Source organism: Primulina huaijiensis, chromosome 2 (assembly GCF_012295235.1).
Source record: "Primulina huaijiensis isolate GDHJ02 chromosome 2, ASM1229523v2, whole genome shotgun sequence".
In the NCBI taxonomy this organism is placed as follows: Eukaryota; Viridiplantae; Streptophyta; class Magnoliopsida; order Lamiales; family Gesneriaceae; genus Primulina; species Primulina huaijiensis.
This window is the reverse complement of record NC_133307.1, coordinates 18,437,120-18,459,243: the sequence shown is the minus strand read 5'-3', so window position 1 is coordinate 18,459,243 and position 22,124 is coordinate 18,437,120. Positions and strand designations below refer to the sequence as shown.

The 22,124-nt window shown below is 34.3% G+C and overlaps 1 protein-coding gene across 1 annotated transcript; it reads right to left on the bottom strand.

The window, feature by feature from the left end:
- Positions 1 to 12,618: 12,618 nt before the first annotated feature.
- LOC140967685 (uncharacterized) lies at positions 12,619 to 15,782 on the bottom strand. The gene is made up of 7 exons (XM_073428391.1): positions 15,581 to 15,782; positions 14,728 to 14,797; positions 14,576 to 14,635; positions 13,942 to 14,056; positions 13,313 to 13,428; positions 13,062 to 13,186; positions 12,619 to 12,901 (listed from the first exon to the last, which is right to left on the bottom strand). Exons 1-7 carry the CDS (start codon positions 15,655 to 15,657, stop codon positions 12,763 to 12,765), a joined length of 702 nt encoding a protein of 233 aa, XP_073284492.1. The 5' UTR covers positions 15,658 to 15,782; the 3' UTR covers positions 12,619 to 12,762.
- Between the last annotated feature and the right edge of the window lie 6,342 nt (positions 15,783 to 22,124).

The following is a 22,124-nucleotide window of genomic DNA, read 5'->3' as shown; positions in this document are numbered from 1 at the left end:
CTTCCTTAATTGAAAGGACTGAATCAAAATTGATTGCCATAGCATTCAACATATGCGCTGGGATCTGATTTGCCATTTGATCTGACCAATTTGCTGCGAAAAAGAAGGCGTAAATTTGCTTTTGCTCTGAAGAATTTGGATAAGCGTAAGAAGAAGAACTGAAATGGAGCGGGAAAGAGTACTTTTGTACGCGACTGTTCGTATTATTGGACACGTGTCAGTCAATGAAAATGTTGCAGGAAAAAAACGTGTGGTAGTGTGGTAAAGACGTGTGTAGAAAGTATGTGGATTATATGAGTCCACGATCCAACTTGTCATTTGCTGAAAGACAGCATTAAATGCTTGATAGACAGTCACGTCACTTATTTTGGAATAAAATATGGTTAATTGGTTAACGTATGTGAGAGGATTAGTGAAATATCCGATTGAAGGATCAGTTGTAACACTGTGTCCTTTCAGCTGAATATTGACTAACTTCTGTCTTCTCAGTTAACCTCTTAAAACCAATATTCCCCCTTAATAAATGCATATAAATATTAATCGAACTTAAGCAAGGTTAATTAATTAAAATCCTATGCTTGGAAGATTGATCGTCTGCTGCAGTTACTGAGCCCTTTCATCTTCCTTGACCCTTCGCTATAAATAGAAGTGGCTCAGTTAGTATAAAACACATCAGTTACGAATATTTAGCAGATAATATGGCAGGTGCAAGTAGCTCAAGACTTCCGGATATGGCTGAATAGTTTATGACCGCAGCTCAGGAGAAACAAAAAATCGATATAGAGGACAAAGATTTTCAGAAAATTCTTCGTTTTTGGGAGAAGCTGCAGGGACTTCAGTTCCTCTATGAGTGTGGAGATGCGAACACTCGTAGATTGTTGGAAAAGCTGAACAAGTATAGAGAGCATTTGCACGTCGCCGAGACGGTGAACCTCTTTGAGGATAGTTATCTCTACTAGCTGATGCTCTACAAGGAGAGGACTATTCTGGAGCGAATAGCCGTTTCTGATAGTTTTCTGAAGACTGCAACTGGCGATGTATCTGGTTGGATGAAAAATGGAGAGCTTTTGTTGAGGAAGAATACTTTGATGTAATCCGCAACAATTTTTTTAAATGAAGATTTATTTTGTTTCAGTGTTGTCTTTTATTTTTCTGCAATGGTTATTCTAAAAAAAATGACTAACTGAATCATAATAACAAACTGACAAGCTAACATCAGTTAAGAATAGCAAAAATATATCAACAACTAAGATATAAGCAAGGATAACTAATTAAGATAAGTCTATTAAACCAAGTATGTTGCGAAAGTGAGAAAACTTAGTCTCGGGTAGTGGTTTGGTGAAGTTATCCGTTGCTTGCTGCTCAGTTGAGACGTATTCCAGCCTGATATCCTTCTTCAGGGCATGATCTCTGATGAAGTGATGCTTGACATCGATATGCTTGGTCCTTGAGTGAAGAACTGGATTATACGTGATAGCGATTGTGCTTGTATTATCGCAAAATATAGGCGATTCCTTGGCGATAACTCCATAGTCTTTCAGTTGTTGCTGAATCCAGAGCAGTTGAGCGCAGCAACTTCCAGCAGCAAGATATTCTGCTTCAGTCGGGGAAGTAGCTATGGATGTTTGCTTCTTGCTGAACCAAGAGATCAGTCTGTCTCCTAGAAACTGACACGATCCACTTGTACTTTTTCGTTCAATCTTACATCCTGCATAATCTGCATCTGAATATCCAAATAAATTGAAAGATGAGTCTTTAGAATACCACAGCCCAACATTTTGTGTGCCCTTAAGATATTTTAAAATCCTTTTGGCGGATGAGAAATGTGATTGCTTAGGATTTGCTTGAAATCGAGCACACATGCATACAACAAATACAATATCAGGACGACTAGCAGTTAGGTACAATAATGAACCTATTAAACCTCTATATAATGTCGCCTCAACTGATATTCCCCCAAGATCATTGTCTAGTTTGACTGATGAACTCATGGGAGTGCTTGCTGCTGAGCATGATTCCATGCCAAATTTCTTAAGCAGTTCCTTTGTATATTTGGTCTGACTGATAAAGATATCAGTTTCCAGTTGCTTCACTTGCAACCCAAGGAAAAATGTCAGTTCACCCATCATGCTCATTTCGAATTTGTTCTGCATCAACTTAGAAAACTTCTCGCATAATTTGGGGTTAGTTGACCCAAATATAATATCATCAACGTAAATTTGAACAAGTAGAATATGATCATTCTTAGAAAATTTGAACAAGGTCTTATCAACTGATCCTACTGAAAAATCATGATCAGTTAGAAATTTTGACAGCGTTTCATACCAAGCTCTTGGAGCTTGTTTCAGACCATATAAGGCTTTGTTCAAATGATAGACATAAACAGGAAAAGTATGATTGATGAAACCTGGAGGTTGCTCTACGTAGACTTTTTCTTGCAGCTGACCATTTAAAAATTCGCTCTTCACATCCATCTTGTAGACTTTGAAGTTCTTGAATGATGCATGGGCAAGAAATATTCGGATGGCTTCCAGTCTTGCAACTGGGGCATATGTTTCATCATAGTCAATTCCTTCTTCCTGCCTATATCCTTGTGCTACCAGTCTCGCGTTGTTGCGCACAACTAAACCATCTTCGTTCAGTTTGTTCTTGTATACCCATTTTGTACCTATAACAGTTTTTGAAAGTGGTCTTGGAACTAAGTTCCAGACATTGTTATGGGTAAACTAATTCAGCTCCTCTTGCATTGCATTTATCCAGTGTGGATCAGCAAGAGCCTCATCAGTTTTCTTTGGTTCAAATTGTGATACGAAAGCTGAATGAATAAATAAATTAAGCATCTGATTTCTTGTTCTTACCGGATCAGATGGATTACCTATCACCAATTCTGGAGGGTGTGATTTCTTCCATCTGAGTTCAGTGGTTGTTGTATCCAGGTTGGTAACTGCTTCTGTATCAGTTGGAGCTTCATCAGTTGGCAATTGAATATACTCAATAGGCTCCTCCAACTGAACATCAGGAATAGCTTCCTGTTCAACTAGTTGTTCTAATACTTCTGGCTCTGGTGTTTTGAGGTTGTTGTGATTGATATGATTGTCTTCTTCATCTTCATCCTCCAGACTGATCTCTGTAAGTCTATCAATTAGCTCAACTGGATCAGTTGGCTTATCAGTTAGAGCGTTTTCTTCAAAAACAACATGGATAGATTCTTCAACATTCAAAGAATTTTTATTGAAAACTCTATACGCTTTGCTAACTGAAGAATATCCAAGAAATATTCCCTCTGCAGATTTTGCATCAAAGGTTTTTAAATGATTTTTACCATTATCGAGAATAAAACATCTGCAGCCGAATATTTTAAAGTAGGAGACCACACTTTTTCTTCCATGCCAGATCTCATATGGTGTTTTCATATGATTCTTATTAATCATCGATCTGTTCTGAGTATAGCACGCAGTGTTTACTGCCTCTGCCCAAAACCTTTGAGAAATGCCTGAATCAGCAAGCATTGTTCTAGCAGCTTCTTTAAGCGTCCGGTTTCTCCTTTCAGCTACACCATTTTGCTGAGGAGTTCTAGCTGCTGAGAGCTCATGCTTAATTTCAGCATTTTCTAAAAAATTTGAAAGAATTTGATTGATGAATTCAGTTCCTCGATCAGATCTGATTCTATCAATTCCAACTGATTTTTCATTCAATAATCTTTTGAAAAGCTTTATCAGTTGTGCAGCAGTTTGGTCTTTGGATTTGAGAAAAATAACCCAAGTAAATCTTGAAAAATCATCCACAATCACAAAGGTGTATTTCATTCCCCCTAAGCTCATGATTGATACTGGACCAAAAAGATCCATATGTAACAGTTCTAAGCATCGGGAAGAAGATTTACGGCCCTTGTTTTTAAAAGAAGATTTTACTTGTTTACCAAACTGACATGCTGAACAAATTTTATCTTTGACAAAATCCATTTTGAGCAAACCAGTTACAAGATCCTGGTTATTCAGATATGCAATGGATTTAAAGTTCACGTGGTTCAATTTCTTATGCCACAACCAGTTTTTGGAAATTTTTGAAGAAAAGAAACATACTGGTGCATAAGGTTGATTATTCCAACTAACTTTGTAAGTGTTTCCACACCGTTTGCCAGTTAGAATAACCTCATCAGTTGAGTCTTTGACTGAACAAGAGTGTTTGTCAAACTTAACTGAGAATCCGTTATCGCATAACTGACTGATACTAATCAGATTATACTTGAGATTCTCAACTAATAAAACATTATTAATCGTAAAGTTACCATGGATAAGCTTACCCTTACCCACAGTTTTACCTTTGGAATTATCTCCAAAACTGATGTTTGGTCCAGTGTACTTGATCAGTTGAGATAATAGATCTGCATTTCCCGTCATGTGTCGTGAGCATCCACTATCCAAGTACCAGATTGATTCCTTAATTGTACCTGTTACCTGCAATCACACACAAGATATAATCTTTGGTACCCTTTTCTATTTGGGTCCTAAACTGATTAGTCCTTTAGGAACCCAGACTTGGATTAGTCTGACTGACTGTCCAGTTGCTGTATTCCAGATGGTCTTTCTCGATTTGTGTGTGTTTGGTGTGTAGTGTGCAGATGATACAACATGTGATTTAGCTTTGTTCGACTGATTGTTCAGCCGATATCTTTTCTGAACCGGCTTGCTGTTATAGTAATTGGAGTAGCCATTTGAATATTTCCTGCTGAATCTTTTTGATGACTGACTGTGTGAGTCAGTTGAAACGTTAACTTTTGGGCTATAACCAATACCATATCTTCTAGCCTTGTTCGTACTTTCAGTAGGCTGTTCAACCAGTTTACTTGGCTCAGCTTGTTCTTGTACCATAACTGATTTGACAAAGTGAATGTATTTCCCTTTATCCATATTCAGTTTTGGTCGAGTATCATTGAGAACTATTTCATCTTGGGTGCTGAACCCTAAACCAGTTTTATCAGTAACTGATTTCTGTGAGTTCTGCATTTCAGTTAATGCAACAGATAATTTTTTCCAAGCCTGTATGAGCTCACTTTGCTTTGAATTTTCAAGCGTCAACTTTTGAATCATTGATTGAATCCTGCTCTTTTCAGCATTGAGCTCAGCAATCTCCCTTTTCAGACTCAACACATCAACTGATTCATCAGTTTTAGTTTTATTGTCTATGGGATCAGTTTGCTTTGCTCTGGCCTTTTCAAACGATAAGGCAAGCTTATGATACTGATTCCCCATGTCATGAAGAGTTGAAATAAGTTCATCTCTAGTGAAACCAGTTGAGTTGAAGTCAAATACCTGTTGACTGCTTGACTCCTCTTCTGTATCACCAGCCATTTGACACTTCACTTCCTCTTCACCATCACTGGAACTGCATAAGGTTTCTGGTTCTGACTCCTTGCTGTCAGTTTCTGCCCATTTAGATTTGCTTTCTTCAGCTAGGAGTACCTCATGCTTCTTCCTGGAAAATTTCTTATCATCATTGGATCGCTTTCTATGCTCATATGACTTCTTTCTTCTTTCAGTCGAGCCCTGACTGCCCTTCTTGGGTTTTGGACAGTCAGCAATGAAGTGACCGGGTTTGCCATAGTTGTAGCAGCCATTTGATTCCTCTTTAGAATTGTTTCTCTGATAATTTTTCTGGAAGTTCCCTTGATTTCTTCTCATGAATCTTCCGAATTTTTTATAAACAACGACATAGCATCATTGCTCAATTGATCAGCAGACTTCTCGACTGAACCAGTTTGTTCTGTTCTGATAGCAGCTAATGCAGTTGTGACTGCTAGAGTGGAAGGCTCTCCTTCTCGAGTTCGAAGCTCAAACTCGTACGCTTTCAGATCAGCGAATAGATCATGAAGCTCAATTCTGTTCAGATCTTTGGATTCCCTCATTGCCATGGTCTTTACGTCCCACTCCTTGGGAAGACCTCTGATTACTTTTAATGCAACTTCTTTGTTGGTATATACTTTTCCAAGTGCATTGAGTTCATTTATGATGCAGCTGGCTCTTTCATCATACTCATGCATCGATTCTCCAGTTCTCATCTTGATGTTGTCAAACTTCTGCACAGCAACAGAAATTTTATTCTCTTTGGTTTGTTCGTTTCCTTCACACAGCTGGATCAACTTTTTCCAAAGCTCTTTAGCTGTCTTACACATCTTGAGCTTGCTGAAGGTTACTTTGTCCAGTGTCTTGTACAGTATATCCTTTGTCACATTATCCAGATTTGCTTTTCTTTTGTCTTCTGTTGTCCATTCATCTCTGGGCTTTTCAATGCGGTGAGGTGCCCCTTCAGTAATAGCCGCTGCTGTATTGGCTTTCAGAATCTTCATTGGTCCGTCAGTGATAACGTACCACATGTCATCATCCTGTGCAGCTAAGTGAGCCTGCATTCTTATTTTCCAATCATCGAAATCCTCTCTGGAAAACATAGGGATCTTGTTGAAGGAAGACATAATGATCAGTTTGAGAGTGTAGATATTCTGAGACGAGATATAACTGTGCTCTGATACCACTTGAAGGGATCGGTTAATAAGTGAAATGTGTTTAGAAGGGAGGGTTGAATAAACACTCACAGATTATGTTCGTTTTTCGAAGGTTGAGTTCAGTTTAATGACAAACTGAAACTAAATATCTCGTAAGTCAATGACAATCAGTTTAACTGAGAAAACAGTTGCGGAAGTAAACTGAACGAAAGATAGAATAACTAAAACAAAAGGTAACTTAAGTAAAAAGCACGCGATTTGTTTCTGTATGTTTGGAGAATGGAATAACTCCTACGTCACCCCTTCTATCACGAAGATAGGATTTCTACTAAAAGACTTTGATCGAATACAATGTTTGTACTGACCCACTTCATTTTGGTATTATCAATGCCACAACTGAAACTCTTAGTTACAACAAGCTATTTAAGTTCGTGACTGATCTTAGCACAACTTAATAATATAGCAGAGATTACAGTGTGTTAACAAGCTCAAAGATGGTAGCCTTGAATGCTACAGATAAGACTTAGTAAGAGAGTGAGCTTTTGATTTCAGCAGAGTAACAGCTTGAGTAAAATAGTAGTTCTTGTGTTCTTTCTTTAGCTGCTCTGTTCGCCTATTTATAGGCTTCTCTTCCAACGGTAACTTGATATAATATTTGAATTTTATATCCGTTGATTTGCCACATCGATATTCTTCTGACAGTCGTACACTGTAGACTCTGAAATACGGCGTTCCACTACAAGTTGCAGTCTGCTTGTACTGATGTCGGTTGAACATCCATTTCATTTGATGACGTGTTAAGGCTGAGCGATCAGCTGATGAAAGTAGCTGATAAGCTTACGCTGAGTGAATCAACTGATCAGTCAGCTGTCTTCAGAAATCCAGTTAGGTTCAACTGATCAGTTTTTAACTAATCAGTCAGTTAACTTCAAAAGTTCAGTTCAGCTGGATTCGGTTGCCTTGATACTTCACGTGATACTTCAGTTGCTTAATACGAATATTTGATCAGTTGGTTCCGTAGATAAATGGTTTGTCAAACAGCTGAAATTAAGTTTCCAACAGTCATATTTTATTATTATTGAATATTCTATCCTAAACATACACCATAAATTAAAAAGCAGAAATCAATTTCAGAATTCAAAAATTCCTCCGACATCAGTAATTTTTGTTTTGATTTCAAAATATAGTAAAAAATGAGTAAATGAGAAATTAGCAAAAACAAAAAATGAGAAAAGAGAAAATGTATATATAGATATATTTTGAAGAGGAGGGAAGAGGGGGAGATTGATGAAAGGAAAAGAGAGATGGGAGAGATAGAAAGAGAGAGCTTATGTGGGTTAAATTTAAAATTTCATTCAAATCTTTAGGTTGAATCAAATATAATTTTTGACATTTTATTTATGTATTAATGATTGTTTAATAATGAATATCATCGAGTGAAACGTCTACTACTCGTTTTTCTTTAAAACATATCATTTTCATTCATCATAAACATATACATATACATTTCCTTTAAGGTGAATTCCGTTCATTAATTGTGATCATCATTTCATCCTTTGGTTGATTGATCAATCTCAGCTGTAACCATGGTACTATGCGGCGAGGCAACATTAACCACTTTTCCGTTATGTTCCTTGGCCTATAGTTAGCGGGGACATCAGCGACACTCTCACCCGTTAACTGAGCTTTGGCCTTACATATCTGTTGGAACATTTCATGTTTGCAATCTTTATTTGATTTTGATGTTAACAAAACTTATTATTGTGTTTCTAATAATCTACCATAAGTGTGCAGAAAACTAGAACTGAAATAATCAGTTGATAGCCCAAACTGAAGACTATCGGATACGCCAACTGAGCGCACCAACTGATCTTATGAACTGAAAAAATCCAACTGATGTATCTTAAATCAGTTCAAATGACTAACCAGCTGAAAGGTAGTTCAGCAGGAAACCTTCAGAAGCCCGGCCAGCTGATGAAGTTTTCAATTGATGAAGATCCCAGCTGATCAGTTCAACTGAACCAGTGAAATCAGTTCAGCTGACGAGCCAACTGATTTCACCTCTTCAACTGCTGACCAGTTCAACTAACCAGTTCAGAAATTCAGTCAGGAGCAATCAGTTGCGGAACACGACAGTCAACGTTATTGGAATCCAGCTGTGTGCAAAGGTACATAAGCTTTTGTCCAGTCAAAAGACAATAATGGACCGAATAGCAAAGCTGAACAACAAATTGTTCCAGAGGAGATGTCGGAAAAAGACGAGACACAAACTCCAAGGAATGCATTCAACATGCAACGGTCACATGCGCTGAGTCTTGGTATACGATCATCTTGCTACTATAAATACACACCAAGACCATCAGCAAAGAAATAGAGAGAGTGTGAAAAACAAGAAGGGCACGCTTATTATTCATCAGCTTTCAAGAAGCATTACGCCCAGTTGCAAGAGAATAATTCAAGAGATATCAGCTTAGTACAAAAGCTATTTTCCCTTAGTGTGTGAGAACACCCTTCTGGTGTATTCACTGTTCAGTTCTCACACACACGCACATACACTACCACTCAAATACATTCTTGCACAAAGACAATAAACTTGTGTATGTAGTCTTTGACACATAGACGTTAAAGAAGTGTTGGCTGGAAGGTGCTGCCTTCAGTCTAGAGTAGAAGTTCAGTTAGGCACTTGTGTAAGTCCTAAGCTGTGTAGGATTTATACAATCAGTTGTATAAAACTAAGTCTTTTAGTGTATCCTACCCGTGGAGGTAGAAGTGAGCAGTTGAAGTCTTCGAACATCCATAAACATATCTTGTGTATTTAACTGATCAACTGTTGTTTTCAAACTAACTGGATTAGCAAGTGTATTCATCAGTTCAGTTGTCACCATAACTGAATTGGTGAATGCAAAAACTAATCTACCCTTTTTCAGTTATTCAGTTGCACAGTATATAAAATATATCAGTTTCCTTAACGAAAGATTATTTCGAGTGCCTCCCGCTTGGTTTGTAAACCAAATTCGATCTAATTCATCGGTGTATACATTCTTAGAACACGAGCTACTGCAGCTCATAGATAATATTTTGTTTAAAGCACCTTTGGTGCCGAGTACACGATCCAACAATATCATTATATCATTTCGATGGAAATTCGATCGTCGGATTCCTTCTGGGCCTTCTTCCATAAACGGGCTCCCTCTAGGGTCTCGTCCCTCACGAATCCCCATTTCCTTACGGTCACAATTAAATCACTTCTTTCAAAACATTCTTTCTTATTTCCATCACTTTAATATAATACATGTAATAATATCATTTTCTTTTAAACTAAGCATGCAACACGTCTTTTAGCATTTATCGTTTTTAATAATAAAATTCCATAAACATCCAAAGTAAACATTTTATCATTCAATTTAGCATTCAAGACACTGCCAGGACGTCTAACATTTTTCAGGTGTAAAATGACCTTTTTTGCCCTTGAAACCCTAACTTTCTCAAATTACCCTTCGACCTTAAAACGACGACACAAATCAATCCAAACTTAACGTAACACCTTAAAATACACCCATAAACATTTCTCAGACGTAATATTAAGCTCCTCGACTAATTTCCTAATTCTTTTTAAAACATAAACGTGTGTCTCAGTTTTAACCCGAATCGACTCAAAACTTAACCAAACTTGAACAATAGCTTATTAACCCCTAACCATACCTTATGCAATCCAAATCTAGCCAATTAAAACCCTTGATAAAGCCTAGAACATATACTGAAATTATGCACCATTTTCTTATTTTTTTCGAAACCCTAGCCCTAACAAACCCTATGCCCCTACGTCCCCAGCCTTTAACCAACCTGTCCAGCCCCTATGCCGCCATCTTAGGACCATACTCGAGCCATTAACAAGCTACTGGACCAAGCCCTACAGCCCATGCACGTGGACAACCCTTAACCTGTGACCTAAGCCTTGCGCGTCCCCACTAGCGTCCCATGCCTCAGCCCTTGCACCAGCCGTCCCTTAGCCTATCTAGAACATGACTAGACCCCCTTAGGGTCCTTGAACACATCCCAACCAGCAGCTAGCAGCCGCTTCCTCCTAGGAACAAAAACGCAAACCCTAGTTCCTTAAACCCAAATTTTCTTTCAGCATGTTACCCCTTCTTGTCCAGCCCTTAGCTGTGCATCTATGGACCCTTAAACATGTTGAAAAACATCCCTTCTCATAGCCCTATCATGGAAGCACCTTTGTGCATCATAAACATGAATTTAAAAACATAAAAACTCAAGTTTTGATTATGTATTGCCATAAAAACGAAAATATAAGAAGTGTATCATATTTTTCACGCAAACATGTATAAAAACACATAATATGATATGAACGATGAGTAAAGGAAGATTAAGGTGTGCCTTTGCATATTTCACGCACGAAAAACAATCCTTGACGCGAGAAACGTTGGCGGAGAGATGGGGGAGGAAGCTTGCTGAAATTTCCTCCAAATTTCACGTGAAAAGGCTCTTGGACGTGTGTGTGTTGTCGTGTGTGCTGATGAAGGAGAGTCCTAGTGTTTTCTAGGTGTGATTTGAAGTGTTTTGTGGTTTAGAAACTCCCTAATTTAACATAAATAATTGGGTAAGAGTTTAGGCCCAATAAATTTAGTATAATAGGCCCATTAAGCCCATTATAGTGTAGGTAAAATATTTCGTTTAAGAAAGAAAGTCCTTATTTTCATCAAAAATCGATTACTGGTTTAAAATACGACTCGGCGCGTAAAAATATCTCAAAAAGCACCATTTTCGAAATACCATTTAAAATAATCATATATTAAATAATTAAAAATAATCATTTAATAATAATATTTACACTTTATGGTCCCCGGTCTCCGTTCCTCGATCGCGTCTCGAATAAGCTTTAAAACACAGTTTTATGCATTCTAATATAAAACTCTATTTTAAACATGTAAGCATGCCTACCGCATTTAATTAATGTAATTCAAACAATTCAATTAGTCATTTTCTATTTTTCCTAGATTTGCATGCAGTTGGATTACGTTATCGCATTTTAGACCTTACATATTATAAGTCTATAAAAATTTTGAATAGTACTATATTTTTATAAAATTCTGAAAAAACAATTGTTGAATATCACTTGATTTTTAAAAACTATATGAAAATCTATTTTTATTTCTATATATTATACAAAAATCTTGATTGAATATCACAATATTTATTTAAATATATAAAAAAATCATTAAATTTCCTATATTAAACTCACCCCACGAGTAAGGGTGAGCAAGATTTCGGTTAAACTGAATTAGTCAACCGAACCTAGCCAATTCGGAAATTCGGTTCGGTTATTTCGGAAATTCGATTTTCAAATTTTAAAAAATTCGGTTATATTGGTTAATTCGGTTCGGTTACGGTTTTCCAAATTTTGAAATCGGTTAACCGAATTAACCGATATAATAAATACTGTTATTTAATAAATTTTTATTATTTATCAATTTTTATATATATTTTAATTTTTAATTTTAAAATCAACTCTAATTCTAATCTATGACTCGTTCTCACTTCTCTAACCGAATTTCTCGTTCTCACTTTTCTATTCTCCATTTGTGTAGACTGTAATGTTCAATAAAAATTATATATATAATTAAAGTTAAATCACAATTTTTTTAAAAAAAAAACTAATCGGTTAATACGGTCACCGACTGAATTAACCGATTTTAATTCTGTTCGATTTTCATCGGTTATGAAAATTAATTCGGTCAGTTCGGTTCAGTTATGGCTAATTCGGTTCGATCGGTAATCGAACCGACCGAATGCTCACCCCTACCCACGAGCGATTTTGCTTCTAAATACACTCGTGTATTGCCGCTTTACAACCTAAACCTTGCAGCATAAAAAACAAGGCATTTATAGAAAATGATATCACACTTGTTCGATTTTTCTTACTGCATAGATAATGTGTAATATATAATAATGGTGACAAATATGATAATTTTTTGTTTTTTGTTTTTGGGATTTATCAGATGGTGTCTCACTTTAAATAAAGATCTGGCTTAGTTTTCTGCAGGATAAAAAGTGTGTCAACGCACAATACTCTTTCCGACCACTCAAAATTTCTAATGATAGGCAACTATAAAGGTAAGGTTTCGAATAAAAAGAACTGCTCAAGAAAACGAGTATTGCCTCGAAATTCTACAACAGCCACCTAAAATTGGTGAGAACTACACCGTAGCTTCAACACAGAAAGGCACCACTACACTATTTGCTCTTCATGCGGTCGCGACCTTGTAACTAGATCTCTGGCAGGCAACAAATAGCTGCCAGCTGATGAAAGCCATAATCAAAGAAATGAACAGCTCGAATCCTACTATCTTGGGGAAGTGCCATCCCAGACCTCGTCTCAGATAGCTGCAAACACATGGATAAACACTTCAAACAAACATATGGATAAACACTTAAAACACGGTACTGTAGGTAAGTGCATGGCATTTGATTAGAGATATTTTAAGGAGGGATTCTTAAACTGAATAGATAAAAATTGAATTTCAAGTATCGCAGAGTAAGGCACCTTGTGATTGATGGCATTGTGGCAACAATCCCTGCACATGCGTATATAATAGGAATCAAAGGCTTGGGCTTGTTTTTCCGAAGCCACATCAAAGAGCCTAATGCTGCAAGTGATATACTCAACACCTGGAATATCATGGGTGAAAAAAGTTAAATGAAAAAATATCAGAACATATGAAACAAAGCTGAGTTCCTTAAACTCGTGATGAAAAAATGATACTTCGGTATAAAACGAGAGGAACAATTAAATACCAGATTGGCATTAGCTTCAAGACCCTGCAAAATGTAGTCCCACGTAAATTCTAAGCCTCTGGCACCGACCCAAAGAGGTGCCAATCTATGCAGGACGGCATCGGCAAAGGCCCAACCTGCCAAAATTGAAATGGATTATAATGCCAATGAAAATAAGCATTTAGTAAACTAATGATGCAGAATGAAGCATTTTAAAATTGTCACAACTGGCCATTCTTTTTTATTGTCTACATGGGCCAGATGAACGTTTATTAATTTAACATAAAAGAAATCTCGAGACGAATGATTACATTTTATATGATTTCATTTTCACGAATGCGAGAAGTTTCACGTTTTACATCAAATATAATATTGTTCTGCACTTGACCACTTTACCCTCCAATAAAACCGAGAAAATGGAAATCTCGAGACGAATGATTACAATTTATATGATTTCATTTTCACGAATGCAAGAAGTTTCACTTTTTACATCAAATGTAATATTGTTCTGCACTCGACCACTTTACCCTCCAATAAAACCGAGAAAATGGAAACATTACCGCTGAACCTTAAAACTTTGAGGCATTTTAAAAGAAAATGTGTTTTCTACACAATATTAACAAGATAGTGACGAGGATATTCGTACTTACCAAGTCCAACAGCTTGGAATTTGTGATTTTGGGATATATTTCTGTGAGTCAGCCTTGTTAAAGCAAAATAAAGTCCAGCAACATCTATGAACCCAATCATAACTTTCATCAATTCCTGAGAGAGCGAGAAATCAAGAGTAGTTCAAGATTTTGTATAAGAAATGTTCTTTTAACTGATGTGTGACCACTTATCATTAGTCATAGTCTCCTACCAGGAAAAATATTCCAACTGGGAGAAACATCCTTTCAAATAATTTTAAATTCCTCCAATCATCGAAAGTGGAAACCCATAATTTCCAATGTTAAAATATGACACGCAAAATTACAAATCATCAAAAGAATGATAATGGTCTCACCTAAAAAATTTACTCACTGTGTGGCAAGAAAGCATTTAAGTAACAATTTAGGAATTTAATGGAATTGTAAAATTAACATTTTACAGCAAATAAATGTGTTTTCATAGAATGGAGACCTCCATTCTATTGATTATGGATTATTACATTGTTTATACAACAAAAGAACCCAAATATTTAACAGTGGTTTCGACTTGCAGATGCAGAATTTTGCAACATGCACACAAAGGCGACCAATAAATACTAGAAGAGATCAATGTAAACACATGGAAAAAGGGTACCTGATATGGATCAAAACTGTCACTTTCAGATACCTTGAGAAATGTGGCAAGACAAACAAGCTGCAAAATAAAATACACGAATAAGAAAGCCTAAAAATTAAGAGGAAAATCAAATAGGATTGCATTAAAACAGCTTGACCAAAACAACCAACCTTAACCAATGTTGTTATGAGATAAACAACAGCTGCTTTAATTGAAGTGCCAATCGTATCATACTCAGATCTGCGAAAGAAAATTATTCAATACAATAATCCGGACCGACCAGTCCTCACCACAAAAAAATATGGCTAGAAGTATCATTGCAACTCAATATTCTATGTCGTTGGCAACTAAAACATCACATTTTGCCATTATGCTACATGTATAATCTCTGAAACTTCGTCCGGGTTGCGTTTGGATTATTGAATTTAAAATAAATTCAATTATATAATTTCAAATTTCTTGAATTGTTTGAATGGACTAAATCCATGTGAATTTCAAATCCACCTTATATCAATTTAAGCATTTTCAAATCCTTCACCCAAATCAAGTGCTTCCATCCAAATGCAGCTTCGCTGAATGTGATAACACAAGTCATAGAATCAAATCGATAAGAACTGACCTTCGATTGAAATGGCAAGGTAAATCAATAAGTAAAAAAATCAAATATCCAAGAACCCAAATTTTGAATTCAAAGATCAACTTAAAAGCAGTGATTTTCGCAGCTCAATCAAAGTCTGAACTTAACCGTGATTACGGAAAAAAAAAAAAATCAAATTCGTAAATTTTATGCTGAACAACACAATCACTTATGTAGATCGAAGCCCACCAATAAGAGTTAATAACATAGACAATAAAAGCAAAATTGCATCAAACTCTATCTTTTCCACTAAGAACAACAAGAGTACAATTCGTTAACCCTAAAAAACATACAACCTAGGGGCACTGAAACCCATTGAGATAACAATAAAAATCCCGTTTCGCAAGAAAGGGATCTGGCTAAGGTTATTAGACAGATTAGCTTACAAGGGGGTGGCAGAGTAGTAAACGGCGTGAGGGCCAAACGTCAGGATTGCACAGTTTAAGAAATGAAATATCGTCATATTTCCGCGGCCGTTAACGTGGGAGAAACGGAGGAGATCCGACGCAGATTCTTGGTAAAGGAGTCGCGTCTTTGCAGGATGGGGGTGTCTTTCGACGTGGACGATGATACACTAATTGGGCTTCGGGGATCTATCGCGGGCCGGAAAATGCTTAAGCTCGTAAGCCCGTAAAGAAATAAACAATCAAGCCCAGTCACCATGAGTCTAAACAAAATCAGGGCTTCTTCCGCATTATTCTTGATTTCTTTTACGTTTACCTTTTAAAATTAATTATCGCGTTTAACATGAGATATTGTTTGCACTTCTATATAATTTAAAAATGATCATATCTCTTTTGAGCCGATCTTACGAAGTTATACATGAGATGAGCCGATTCAACAAGACCAAAATATCCGGTCCATTCACGGGTAAAATTCGGATTGTCAAAATCAAGAAAAAAAAAAAGAGAGAGTTTTTATTAAATTATTGTGGTCAGTTATTCTAAAAAAAATTAGTTGTTATTTTAGCTTGATTCTCACGGAATCCCCATCCGAAATGGGAGAAAAAACGGAAGTACATAGCATAGAAGAAATTGAAGGAGCGTATTGAAAATTTCTACAAGTTTTTCATCTCCCAAAAGACCGATCATCTTAGCGCCATCACAAATAAGGATCGTGGATTTTATTTCATTATTTTATAATTAATAATATATTATCGATTATATCATTTAAAAAATAATTATAAATATATTATTAAATTAATGAGTAGACATCAAATAAATAATAATAATTAATATAAGTAAAATAAAAAGAATATTCCGAAAATATTTTTTGATGTAATATTTGTAGTGACTGATTTTGAGATAAATGTTGTTAGTGCATAAATTACACTACTTTATTCATTTTTGACATTTCATTAAGTTTGTCCAAATTCTATCTTTATTTCAAACTTTCATTCTTCCATACTCAGATTATGTGTATGTTATGTTCTCAGTCGCCAATTTATACTCGAGTAATATACACAAATTTATAATATTTTATTTACTTTATTATATTATTATTTTATATAATATAACAGTTTTCCGGTCTGATCTATTGAACTGTTATTTTAAAGTAGACCAGTTCGATCACCAATCTAGTTATAAAACATTGATTTACATGTTAATTAGCAAACAAATTAACAACATTATAATAGGGATCCAGGTGCATAATGCAGTTTCTGGAATTGAGCAATCATGTTAACATTTGAAAATCTAAAGTTTTCCTGCCAGAACATTAATTTAGAAATTTTTTTTTAGTATGTAGTAGTAAAAGTTTGTTGATATACTTCACCACTGATTATTTCGCGATTACAAATGACGAAGTAATATATAGATCAAGTTCGGTTACCAAACTGACGAAGTGCTTCAATTCTAATTTTAAGTTATATTTTACTTCTTAATATTTATTTGTTGAAGTAACTAGTTAAAAATAAATTTCTAAAAAACTTTTCATTCATAATTTTTAATATTTTTCAATTAAATCGAGAACTCATCCTTCTGTCTATCAGTTAGGCATGCTTAATGGTTATCAAGTTCCGGTCCGGTTCCCATGACGGACGTCTAGGAACAGGACGAAATCAGTTGAAAATCGTTTTTGTTCGGTTTCGGTTATGGTTCCAAAGTGAAATTGTAAGGTCCAAAATACGATAGCGTAATCCAACTACATGCAAATATATGAAAAATAGAAAATGTTTAATTAAATCATTTGAATTGCATTAATTAAAGGTGGTAGTCATGTTTACATGCTAAAATAGGATTTTCTATTAGAATGCATAAAACCGTATTTTTAAGGGTTATTTGAGACATGATTGAAGAACGGAGATCGGGGACCATAAAGAAAAAAATATTTTATTAAATTATTGTTTTAATTATTTAATATATTTTATATGATATTTTCGAAAATAGTATCTTTTGAGGTGTTTTTACGCTCCCAGTCACATTTTAAACCGGTAATCGATTTTTGACGAAAGTAAGGACTTTTTGGGAACATGACTAATATTTTAGAAAACTATCCTAAACGAAATATTTTAACTACTATCTAATGGGCTTATTATATCAAGATTTTTAGGCTAAGCTTTTCACCTTATTACTGAAACGTCCACTACTAGTTTTTTTTTTAAATAGACTAGAAAAAAAATTTCCTTCCTATAATAATCTATTCGGCCGAATTATATCTATACATGTATATATATATATTTTTGACACCATTTAAAAATAAATCAACCAACTATCATTTGAAAATCCAAAAAGAAGTAATTTCAAAACATAAAATCGTAAATCGTTAACCAACCTAACTTTCACATTATTTCAAAAATAACTTAACTCTACCATCCTCTCAAAATCATCATAGGTCATAAAATCTTAAAAGTAACTTAAATCATTAGCATAAGTCATAAACATAAGTCATAACGTAAATGCGGAAAACTAACGACAGTCCTCGGGTTGTGTGCACATTCAGCCCAGCTAGTTCAACGATCAAGTCTTCCATTAACATCAACATCAACATCATGCTCACCTGCATCGATCACACGTAGTGAGTTTATTGACTCAGCAAACGTTAACTATGATAACAAATAATACATATACAATCACATGCAACAATGAAAATACTTATACTTAAAATAGCTTTTCATTAACATGCATAAACTTAAACATTTTTCCTTTCATCATATACATTTTTCTTTTCATCAAATACATATACTTTTTTTTTATTGAAGTTGGATCGTTAATTTTGACTTTCGTATCAGCTGAAGGTCGATGCATCCATCAACGTATAACCACAATACTGAGCGGCGGAGACATCAGCGACACTCTCATCTGTCAATTGAGCATTGGCCTTACATATCATCGTATCATCATAATCATCGTATTAGTTACAATCAGTTCACCTCCTTCAACGTTTCATATTTCCATCACTTATAAAAATTCATGCATATATAATGTTAGAGTAGGTGCCCGTCGAGCCAAGTGTTGGCCGAGTGTTCACAATGAAACTCTATGTATAAACAATCTTTCTTTTAATTATATTTGAAATTATTGTTTTGGCACATCTTTATTTGTATACACATGCTAGTTGCATAGATAAAGTTTTTGAATATACAAATAGTAAAAAGAATATGAGATGCTCATATGATAAGTAACATGAAACTCATATTTGGAATACTGTATATTCTAAACAGTTCCTAGTCGATTCAGCCACCGGTAAGAAGGATATAGGCTGCTCGAATTCGAGACTAGTATCTGCGATGTGAGTACCATGTTTCATTGGTATGAGACATTGTGATGTCCGAACATGCAGATAGGTGCTCCTTGTAGAGTGCACTGAACAACCCTCCATAAAGGACTTTCCAAGTGGTTCTCACTTATCGAGTGGAAACGTCCTAGTTTATGGTTGTACACCCTTAGTCCTTATGACCCGGGACAACATTGAGACTCTATATGCTAGCATTGCACTTTGAATTGTTTACTGACTCTCATGGTGTCATCAAGTGGCAAGGTTGGATGTTTTATCGAAACAAATATGAGTCGATGCATTGTAGTCGGGGATTCTCTNTGACTCAGCAAACCTTAACTATGATAACAAATAATACATATACAATCACATGCAACAATGAAAATACTTTTACTTAAAATAGCTTTTCATTAACATGCATAAACTTAAACATTTTTCCTTTCATCATATACATTTTTCTTTTCATCAAATACATATACTTTTTTTTTATTGAAGTTGGATCGTTAATTTTGACTTTCGTATCAGCTGAAGGTCGATGCATCCATCAACGTATAACCACAATACTGAGCGGCGGAGACATCAGCGACACTCTCATCTGTCAATTGAGCATTGGCCTTACATATCATCGTATCATCATAATCATCGTATTAGTTACAATCAGTTCACCTCCTTCAACGTTTCATATTTCCATCACTTATAAAAATTCATGCATATATAATGTTAGAGTAGGTGCCCGTCGAGCCAAGTGTTGGCCGAGTGTTCACAATGAAACTCTATGTATAAACAATCTTTCNTAGTTCAATGTGTTGAACGGCTTATAAAGGAGTTTATAAGCGTACACAAAATAGAAGTATGACTTCGATAAGGAGAATGCAACTTTTAATTTATGGAAATGTTCCTAAATTAAAAGTTGGTCAATTAAATAATGTATTTGAAAATTGTGATTTTCATAAACATTATTATGGACTAAATTAAATTAATTCAAGTGTTGAATTAATTAAACATTGGTGGGTTTAGTAGAGTCCAAATAATTAAATTAATTCAAGTGTTAAATTAATTAAACAACATTGGGCCTTGTAGAACCCAATTAGAAATAATTATTCAACTAGTAGGCTTGAGTAAAATCAAGAAAAATTTAAATGGTCTCAAATGTGTTTGATACATTTAAATAAAAGTCCATGAGCCTTGTAATTGTATCAACATTTTGCTTTCCCTGATATGTTTCTGTTTACTCTGAACTGTTAATGATATTTTTTCAGTGTTGTCTCTTGTGTTGCCAACACAACTAACAACACCCGTGCTAACTTGCTTTTATTCAGGAGGAGAAAAATTCTTCTATTAAAGGGAAGTTAACTGGAGTTAAACTAAAAAATTGGGTTTGATCTCATTTTGTCCAGAAAAGCAAAAAGTTGAAAATTGAAGGGAAATATAATTTCCGTATTAAATTTATTTCTCAAGATTAATTTTTCCTTGTTGATATGATTTTGAATATTTAATTATTGTTTTGTCTTTCTAGATAATGTGATCACAATTAATGTGATAATTATGTTAAGATTTTTTTGATATGGTATCTTTGTTTGAAAAGAGCTTGTTTCTAATAAAACTCTTAATTTCCATATTGTTTAAGTGGGGTGTATTCAATGAGTTTTGATAACTTTTTCAAATGACATATTTTTATGGATTTGATAGATTTTTATTGACTTTTATGGATTCTCACAGATTTATAAATAAATTTATGTGGATTCATGTAGACTTTTTTGCAAGATTTTTATAGAATTTTGTGGAATTTTTTTTAATAGAATTTTATAAATTTTGTACTTAATTATAACATATTATTTTTTATTGATTTCTTTGAACCAATAATTAATTGATATATATAACATATTTAGTTTGAAATAGTTTTTCTATATTTATATTAATAAATAAATATACTTATTTAAATGTTAAATCATTTAATCCTTACATGTGTATATATGTGGGTTTGTATGCATGTTTGTAAATTTTTTAAAATACATCAATTGATTAATCTGTAATCTTGTTTTTGAATTGATAATAGACATGTGAAAAGAATATTATTTAACATTATGTGGATATAATTTTGTATAAAAATATCATAACTTATATATTAATTGAAAATGCTAAAAAGAATTTTAAAAATCATGGTTATTGCGAGGCTATTCAATTATTAAGAATTAAGCGACATTTTTTTGATCATCTTTTATTATTATTGAATATTACATTAATTTATATAAATCATGAATTAAAAATAACAAAATCAATTCTAGAATTTAAAATTTCCTATGATATTGAAATAAAAAATTATTAAATGAACAATTAATTGAAAATGCTAAAAAGAATTTTAAAAATCATGGTTATTGCGAGGCTATTCAATTATTAAGAATTAAGCGACATTTTTTTGATCATCTTTTATTATTATTGAATATTACATTAATTTATATAAATCATAAATTAAAAATAACAAAATCAATTCTAGAATTTAAAATTTCCTATGATATTAAAATAAAAAATTATTAAATGAACAATCAGCAAAAATGAAAAATCTAAAAAGGAAAAATGAAAATATATATAGAGATACACTTCAAAAATTTGAGAGAATGATAGAGATAGATGAGAGGAGAGAAGATAAGAATAGAGAGAAATAAATAGCTTGTGTATGAGTTAGAAGTTTTAAAAATCCATCCAAATCTTTGGGTTGAACCAAATACAATTTTTGACAATTTATAGTTGTACCTTAAGCTTTAATGTTTGTATGTTAATGAATTTCATGAAGTTATTAAAAGTCTATTGAAAATTTGAATACCTGTAGAATTTTATAGAGTTTTTAAAAGTCAATGTAGTGGTATTCAAAATAGACTTTTATAGAGTTTTAAAAAGTCAATGTTGAATACCACTTGACTTTTTAAAACTCTATAAAAGTCTATTTTGAATACCACTAGACTTCTATGGAGTATGTAAAAGTCTTAATTGAATACATCTAGACTTTTACAAAAGTTAATAAATCTCCTACATTGAATACAACATCCTAAGTTTCCTTGTTGATATTTAACCCTAGGGCTATAAATAAGAGGATTCATATCATGCAACGGGTGGTGATTCACGTAGAAGCACATACGTACTCTTGCACCTTTGCACGTCATAAACTTTAGAGAAAACGATCTACAAAGGTTGCTGCTGATCGAAGCGTGCTGAAACCAC